Source organism: Mirounga leonina, unplaced genomic scaffold (genome assembly GCF_011800145.1).
Source record: "Mirounga leonina isolate KUSES-001 unplaced genomic scaffold, KU_Mleo_1.0 Mir_376, whole genome shotgun sequence".
NCBI classification, from domain to species: domain Eukaryota; kingdom Metazoa; phylum Chordata; class Mammalia; order Carnivora; family Phocidae; genus Mirounga; species Mirounga leonina.
In genome coordinates this window covers 472471-480652 of record NW_023270718.1, presented here as the reverse complement: position 1 = coordinate 480652, position 8182 = coordinate 472471, and the positions used below count along the sequence as shown (strand labels likewise).

Here is an 8182-nt window from a genome sequence, read left to right as displayed (position 1 = left end):
ACCCTCAGACCCAGGAGTCCAGATCCCCAGCCCCTCCTCCCTCAGACCAGGAGTCCAGACTCCCAGTTCCTCCTCCCTCAGACCCAAGAGTCCAGGCCCCCAGCCCCTCCCGCCTCAGACCCAGGAGTCCAGGCCCCCAGCCCCATCCTGACTCAGACCCAAGAGTCCAGGCCCCCGGCCCCTCCTGCCTCAGACCCAAGAGTCCAGACTCCCACTCCCTCCTAGGACCCTTAGACCCAGGAGTCCAGACCCCCAGCCCCTCCTCCCTCAGACCAGGGGTCCAGACTCCCAGCCCCTCCTCCGTCAGACCCAGGAGTCCAGACCCGCAGCCCCTCCTCCCTCAGATCAGGGGTCCAGAGTCCCAGTCCCTCTGCCCTCAGATCCAAGGGTCCAGGCCCCCAGCCCCTCCTGCCTCAGACCCAAGAACCCAGGCCCCCAGCCCCTCCTGCCTCAGACCCAAGAGTCCAGACTCCCAGTCCCTCTGCCCTCAGACCCAGGAGTCCAGACTCCCAGCCCCCTCCTCCCTCAGACCCAGGAGTCTAGGCCCCCGGCCTCTTCTTCCTCAGACCCAAGACCCAGCCTGCAGCCCCCTCCTCCCTCAGACCCAGGAGTCCAGGCCTCCAGCCCCTCCTGCCTCAGACCCAGGAGTCCAGACCCCCAGCCCTTCCTCCCTCAGACCCAGGAGTCTAGGCCCCCGGCCTTTTCTTCCTCAGACCCAAGATCCAGCCTGCAGCTCCCTCCTTCAGACCCAGGAGTCCAGACTCCCAGCCCCTCCTGCCTCAGACCAAGGGGTCCAGACCCCCAGCCCCTCCTGCCTCAGACCCAGGAATCCAGACCCCCAGCCCTTCCTCCCTCAGACCCAGGAGTCCAGACCCCAGCCCCTCCTCCCTCAGACCCAGGAGTCCAGACCCCCGGCCCCTCCTCCCTCAGACCCAGGAGTCTAGGCCCCCGGCCTCTTCTTCCTCAGACCCAAGACCCAACCTGCAGCCCCCTCCTCCCTCAGACCCAGGAGTCTACACTCCCAGCCCCTTCCTCCCTCAGACCCGGGAGTCCAGACTCCCAGCCCCCTCCTCCCTCAGACCCAGGAGTCCCCAGCCCATCCTCCATTAGAGACCCCAAATTACAGGCTTTCATGGCCACAGTTTTCTTATGGACACAGGCTCCTGGGCCTCCATCGCTTCTCCCACCCCTCCCAAGGCTCCCTGTCCTTGGGCTCCCCGCCCTGGCTGGCCTCTGAAGGGCTCTTTGTCGCCACACAGAGGCCCCATTGAGCTGCGGAGGAGGCTGGGATTGGGGGGGGGAGGCTGTTTACGCACCTTCACACCTGGGCCAGGAATCTGTGAGTAACGGCCCTGTGCCACCACCTCCTGCCCCCACTAACCGTGGCCCCTCCTCCTCCCCAGCCCTGTGGAGCCCATGGAGGCAGAGGACATCACCCGCGGGCTGGTGAGTGGAGAGTGCCTGGGGGGAGGAGACTGGGGGGCTGCAAGGTGGGATTGCACCCTGAGCTGAAGCCATCCCTCCTCTTCCACAGGCCCCAGGACCACCGCGGCCTGGCCTGGTGCCAGTCAGCATCATCGGGGCTGAGGACGAGGATTTTGAGAACGAGCTGGAGACGGTGAGGGGGAGATGGCGGGGAGAAGCTTCTGTCCCAGTCTCCCTGGGCCCCAGCCCTCAAGTCCCATCCTCAGTGTCCCCTCCCTCCTTAGGTCCATCGTGGGGTGCTGCCCCCTGCCTCCTCTCACTGCCCATTCCTCTTTCTGTAATCTGGGTACCACCATCCTCATCTCCTCCTACCCCATTCTTGATGCCCCATTATAGCGCAGACTCCCACCCTTTTTACTCTAACCCTGGGTTTTATCACCGCCCCCCTTAATTACAGCACAGATCCCTACTCCCTCTCATGCCTGTCCTCATCACCCGCCATTATAACGTTAAATCTCAGCCACTATCCCTGACCCCAGCCCCGGCCACCGCCATTACGGCGCAGACTCTGCTGCCAGGGAGGGGAAGGGTCAAGCCCAAAGCCCTTCCCCTGCTCCCCACTGTCTCACTCCCCCTCCCCGCTCTCAGAACACAGAGGAACAAAACAGCCAGTTCCAGAGCCTGGAGCAGGTGAAGCGGCGGCCTGCCCACCTCATGGCGCTCTTGCAGCACGTGGCCCTGCAGTTTGAACCCGGACCCCTGGTGAGGGCAGGGCTGTGTGGGCAGAGGGAGGGGTGGGGCCGGGACAGGCCACAGTGCTCAGTGAGATAGACCAGTGAAGACAAGCTGGGAGGGTTGGAAAACAGATCCAGAACCCACAGCACAAGATCTAGAAAGCGAGAGCCAGAGCACTAGCTAATCATGTGACCCAGGCAAGATTGCAGGTGCCCCGTGGAAATCTCCGTGAGGAGCCAGTGCAGGGGGGGAGAGTGCTCACAGCAGGGTCATGCAGAGAACAAGAGAGAATCCAGAAGCCAGCAGAGACCATGCCGCCCAGCCTCCTTCCCTGCCTGTGGCTGTGTCACCCATCCATGACCCTGGAAGTAGAATCCTCCTCTGTGGCCTCGGCAGGTGCCACCAGTCCATCTTTCAGGGCTAGAGCATGGGAGGAAACCACTAGCCTTCCCAGGTCTAGCTGGCCCAGAAACAAGAAACACCCGCAAGCAGCGCAATAAGGCAGAGCGAGCATAATTCATGATCCACAGATACAGGCAGAAAATACCCAGGCCCCCGCAGATGCCAACCCATGCTGCCTGGAGGCGCCTGCAGGGTGTAGAGAGCCCAGTGTGTGACTTAGGAAGAAAGAGGCCACTAAGTGGGTTGGAGGGGGGCGCTCTGTGGACAAGGCTGTCCTCCCAAGAAGACCCAGTGCGGCCCAGCACAGGCTGCAGTTAGGGTGTAGCCCAGAGCACTGGACTGGACTGGAAATGCGTAGCGGGGCCCTCTGGAAACCAGACAGCGGTAGAGATGCCAGGGCGGGATGCCTGGGGGCTGCAAGAAGCTGGGGCGCATCGACTGACCCCGAAGCTTCAGAAATTGGCAGGAAATCGGGAAGGTGCCTTCTCTCCAGAAAAGTAGCTGCCCGTCCCCAGTGAATGGAGGCTGTGGCCGTCTGGGCAAAGAGGTCCCCTTGAGCCTGAGGTTTCTGGAACTCGAGCTCTTGGAACTCGGCCCAGGGAGGGTGCTGACTGCCGTGTCCTTTTACAGATGTGGAAACGGGCCTAGCCAGGGCCAGGGGCTTGGCTGAGGTGACCCGGATGGCCCCTGGCGTTTGGAATCTGGCCTCCTGCTGCCCCCTCACCTCATCAGCTAGGGAAGCAGCCACGAGATAGTTGTGGTCCCCTGGGCCGCTCCCTGTTGGCCTCTCATGAAGTTTTGTCGTGGAGTTTGGGGGTGTGCAGAGATTGGTTGAGAAATAGAGTCCTGCCCCTACCGAGGGGTGAGTCCTTAGCACGCAGACTAGGTCCCTTACCCGACGAGAGGCCCCAGGAGCCAAGACAGGCTCAGTTGGCAGCGCATTGCCAGCATCCCCCCACAAGGGGCTGACGCACAGGCGAGCTCAGGGAATGAGTGGTGAATGCACGAGTGAGCCCCGCTGGACCACCTGGTTATTTACCCAGCCCCCACTGCGCACGGGGCCTCTCTGGGGCACAGATGAGTCAGGACCTCGGTCTCTCTCACACACACATGCTCAGGTTGCTTGTGGTAGTTCTAGGCTGTGGGCTGTAGGGGAACAGGCTGCCTGGATTCTAAATCCCAGCTTCGCCACTAACTAGCTGTGTGACCTGGGGCAAGCTTCTTGAGCTCAGTTTTCTCATCTGTCAAACGGGATAATGACAGTGCCCGTGACTGACCAGGTTAACGTGGGTCAAGGGTTTAGAACGGCACCTGGTCCGGGCCCCGCTTTCGCAGCGTAGCAGAAGATCGCAGGAAACCGAACCATAGCAAATACTCACGGGGGCCCCCAGGGAGCCCGAGAGAGGCCAGGGCCTGGGGGTGGGGGTGGTGGAGACCAGGGAGCACTTAGTGGAGGCTTTGCAAGGCAGAGTGGGGTTTGGTTGGCGGGGGAGAGGACAGGCGGCGCTCTGTGTCCCCAGCTCTGCTGCCTGCACGCGGACATGCTGGCTTCTCTGGGCCCCAAGGAGGCCAAGAAGGCCTTCCTCGACTTCTACCATAGCTTCCTGGACAAGACCGCGGTGAGAGACACCTTCGAGGGGTCCCGGTTCCCTCACTCCTTGGTCCTGGGGGGGGCTCGGTGCCAGCTGGGCCCTCCCTCCACGGCTCCCTCCCCTCAGCCCATCATTCCTGGTGCGTGGTGACCCCATAACCACCTGGTCCTCCCCCTCCATTCTCTGTCCTGAGCAGGTCTTGCGGGTGCCGGTCCCTCCCACTGTCGCCTTTGAACTTGGTAAGGAGAGGGGAGAGGGACTGTGGGTGAGGGAGAGGTGTCTGGCCGGGGCTGGGGAGCCCCAGGATGGGAGGCCACACTCCCCTGCTCCCGTCCTTCCCCCAGCATGGCCATCGGGAGTCCGAGCGTGGGTGGAAGTGGCCCCCAGCCCCCTGCCCGTGTCCCCGCAGACCGCACGCGGCCCGACCTCCTCCCTGAGGACGTCCAGCGGCAGTTTGTGCAGGAGGTGGTGCAGAGCCAGCAGGCAGCCGTCAGCCGGCTGCTGGAGGACTTCCGCTCCAAGCGGCTCATGGGCATGACGCCCTGGGAGCATGACCTGACCCAGCTGGAGGCCTGGGTTGGGCGGGACCGTGCCAGCTTCGAGGCCCGGGAGCGGCACCTGGCCGAGCGGCTGCTGACCCACCTAGAGGAGATGCAGTGAGTGGGGCCTCCCCCTCCCCAGCCTGGGGGCAGTATGGGGCGGGGGTCCCTGCAGCTTCAGGGTTCATTCCTTACCCTTTGGGCTCTTCCCCTGACTTCTGGGTTCCCCAGCCCTGCCGTTTGTGATTCATCTGGTTTTGTGTTGTCTCTTCCCAACTTTGGGGCACCCTCCCAGTTTCCAGGGCTTTCCATGGTCTTGTGTTTGGGCCTGACGATTGGGTCCTGTCCTTGCGGCTCTGAGCTCACAAGTGACATTCCTCCCTGCTGCCATCTTCCATCCCTGTAGCCTTGGCCCTCTCCGCCTCTCCTCTCTCTCCTGTGCCCACTTCTAAGGGGACAGCACCCCGGACCTCTGTGCTGGGTAGACAGGGACCGAGGCTTAGCAAGTGTGTCAAAAACTCCTTTCTTCTTTTTGCAGACCCACCATCTCTACCGATGAGGAAAAGAGGTGATGACGGAAGCAGAGGGGATGGCAGGAGAGGCATTTAGTCCCCTGGGCCCCAGGGAGGAAGACCAGGGATCAGGGGCCTGGCCCTATCCCCCTTCCTCAGACACTCAGCTGGAAGCAGTTGTGGGGTTGGGGTGGGAAGCGAATGCAGAGGGGAAGACTTGGGGACAGCAGTGTCCCCATGGCCATGGGTGTGTGTGCATCTGCGCACATATTGGGGCCCTCACCGTCCCCTCCCCACAGTGCCGCTGTGGTCAACGCCATCAGCCTGTACATGCGTCACCTTGGGGTGCGGACCAAGAGCGGAGACAAGAAGTCGGGGAGGAATTTCTTCCGAAAAAAGGTGCTTTTCCCCTGAGCGCCCAGACCTGGCCCTTCCCTCCCCTAGAGGCCCCTGGGGAGCCCCGTGATTCGGGGCTCCTGAGGTCTGATTCTGCTTTGTTGGGGTCTCAGAGATGCATAGCCCCTTCTCCACTCTCCTTACTTCGCTCAGATGATGGGGAATCGGCGGTCAGATGAGCCAACCAAGACCAAGAAAGGCCTGAGCATCTTCCTGGACGCCGCCCGCTGGAACCGGGGAGAGCCTCAGGGTGAGGTGCCCGGCCTCTGCCCGCCCTGGCTTCCCCACACCACCCCCGCCTCATGGTCCCATCTCTCGTTTCAGCCCCCGATTTCCGACACCTCAAAGTCGAGGCTGATGGTAATGTCCTGAAGCTGGCTGGGGCTTGGGGGAGGGGGTGGGGGATGCTCCTGGGCCGTGGGGAGGATGGGGCTGGAGCACAGACTGCTGTGGATTAGAGGAGCTGGGCTCTCATTTCCCCCTGCTCCCTGGATGTCTCCCCAGCTGAGAAGCCAGGCCTTACGGAAAGGAGGGGAGGCCTGGGGGTGCCCTCCCGGGACCGGAATGTTGGGGCTCCTGGGCAGGATGTCCCTGGAGTTTCTCTGCACCCTCTGTCTGGAGACAGTCCCGACAAGGAACCAGGTGAGTTTCTTGAGCTCCCCACCCCAGCCCAAGAGACCACCGCTCAGTTCTCTGCTTGCCTCTCCCTGGTCACCAGTATTATTAAGAAACCACCCCCACCCCACCCCCCGGGGCACCTGGGTGTCTCAGTCGGTTAAGCCTCTGCCTTTGGCTCAGGTCATGATCCCAGGGTCCTGGGATCGAGCCCCACGTTGGGCTCGCTGCTCATCAGGAGCCTGCTTTTCCCTCTCCCTGTCGCTCCCCCTTGCTTGTACTCTCTGTCAAATAAGTAAATAAAATATTTAAAAAAAAGAAAAGAAACCACCCCCCTTCCCTCAGTTCACCCGTTCCACGGCTTTCCTCTCAGGCTCCGGCCTCCGTCCTGGTGATGCTTAGCCCTCCTCCTTGGACTACATTTCCCATCCGCCCCCACGGCATCATTTCCCAGAACCTTCTCTGAGTACATTGTCAGTCACCTCCATGAATCTGAGGCAACTGCTTGGCCGGGCCTGGGTTCACGTCCCAGCTCAGCAGCTTAGTTGGGTTATATCCTGGAAGCCCTGTCTGAGCCTCAGTCTTCCCAAAAGGGGTCTACCTCTTCCTGCAAGTCCCGGCTTAGGCTCGGGAGAAGGAATGGACGTGGAGGCGTCACGCAGAGCCCCAGTGTGCCCTGGTTCAGTGGTTTCTCCCCCCACCGGCCCCAGCTGCTGTGGCCATGTCCCCCACCGAAGTGCAGGGCAGCCGCTGGTGTTGGCCGCGCACTGGGTGGCTTTAGCCCCCACCCCCCATTCCACGGGAGGAAATAGAGGCCCCCAGAGGGTGGGTCTTGCCGCAAAGGCCCGGCAGCCAGCCTGGCTCTCCCCCGCCACCCACAGGTGTTGATGCCTCACCAGAGCTGGGGGACGCGCCCCCGCAGGGCCCGGCCAGCCTGGAGCCCCTGGCGCCCCCGGAGAGCACTGAGGAGGGCGCTGACACAGAGAGGTGCCCGGGGCCGGGTGTGGGGGGCGGGGTGCTGAGTGCAGGAAGGGGCTTACCAGGCTGGGGAGGCGCGTGCGGGGCCGCGCTGCCATTTGCTCCTGCTGTCCCCGAGCCGTCTCCACTCTGCCCTGCTCCTCCCTTTGCCCATCCTCGGCCTCCTCTGTCCATCCTCCACTTTTTCTTTTCTCATCTCCTCTTCCCTCTTCCTCCTCCCTCCCGCGCTCTTCGCCTCTGGGCTCCCCCTGTCCCCTCCCTCACCCCTTCAGATTTTCATCCCCTCCCCCCCTCTTCTGAGCCACTGCCCTGCGCCTTGCTCCTGCCTCCCAGTGCCCTGTCCTCCACCCCCCACCCTCTGTGCTCCAAGCCTGGGGGCCCTGTCCTCCTCACAGTTGGGGGGCAGGCTCTGCCCCCTGCCCGTCCTTGTGCCGCTGCTTTGGGGGCCCTTTGGTAGGTGGGGGAGGTGAGTTGGGTTCCATTTGGGTCCTCCTCTGACCCTGTGCCCCTCTCTCCCCAGAAGGTGGAAGAGGTGGGTGCCTGGGCCCTGGGTGGGGGGAGGGCTAGCCCCTCCCCCATTTCTCCCAGCCCCTCCCCTCTCCCCATGGGCCACCCCCTCCCCTTCACCCTGCAAGGGGTGGGTGGGGACATCACCCTCCCAGCAGAAGAGCTAAGTATTGAAATCTCCTTCCCTTCCTCACTCCCTGCTCTGCCCCCCCAATCCCATTGCCTCAGGGAAGGGAGGGGTCAGTCCTGTGCTCCATCCTGGGTCTCCCTCCCCACCCCCACCAAGTTTCCCTGTCCCTCCTGACCACCCCCACTGCCCCAGCACCCCAAAGTCCCAAGTCCCACTGCTCCTTCTGACTCTCTCCTCTCTTCTGTTGCATGTTTGATATCTGTCCTGGTCTCCCCTACCTGGGTCCCCATCTATCCCTGTCCTCGTCTCTCCCTGTCTGTCCCTGACCTGGTATCTCCCCACCTCTGTCCC

At 62.7% G+C, this 8182-nt stretch overlaps 1 protein-coding gene across 6 annotated transcripts in view; it reads left to right on the top strand.

The window, feature by feature from the left end:
- Nucleotides 1–8182, top strand: part of ARHGEF1 (Rho guanine nucleotide exchange factor 1) — a 19928-nt gene that overhangs the window by 4795 nt on the left and 6951 nt on the right. For 4 of the 6 annotated variants that reach the window (XM_034986610.1, XM_034986613.1, XM_034986611.1 and 1 more), the window contains exons 2-14: nucleotides 1404–1446; nucleotides 1535–1618; nucleotides 2074–2187; nucleotides 4083–4181; nucleotides 4351–4393; nucleotides 4564–4810; nucleotides 5232–5261; nucleotides 5505–5604; nucleotides 5755–5851; nucleotides 5926–5961; nucleotides 6106–6243; nucleotides 7098–7203; nucleotides 7715–7726. In XM_034986610.1, the coding sequence (XP_034842501.1) occupies nucleotides 1417–1446; nucleotides 1535–1618; nucleotides 2074–2187; nucleotides 4083–4181; nucleotides 4351–4393; nucleotides 4564–4810; nucleotides 5232–5261; nucleotides 5505–5604; nucleotides 5755–5851; nucleotides 5926–5961; nucleotides 6106–6243; nucleotides 7098–7203; nucleotides 7715–7726 (1136 nt within the window). In that variant the 5' untranslated portion in view covers nucleotides 1404–1416. The remainder of the gene's footprint in view (nucleotides 1–1403; nucleotides 1447–1534; nucleotides 1619–2073; nucleotides 2188–4082; nucleotides 4182–4350; nucleotides 4394–4563; nucleotides 4811–5231; nucleotides 5262–5504; nucleotides 5605–5754; nucleotides 5852–5925; nucleotides 5962–6105; nucleotides 6244–7097; nucleotides 7204–7714; nucleotides 7727–8182) is intronic. The other 2 variants (XM_034986616.1, XM_034986614.1) reach the window with 1 other exon arrangement.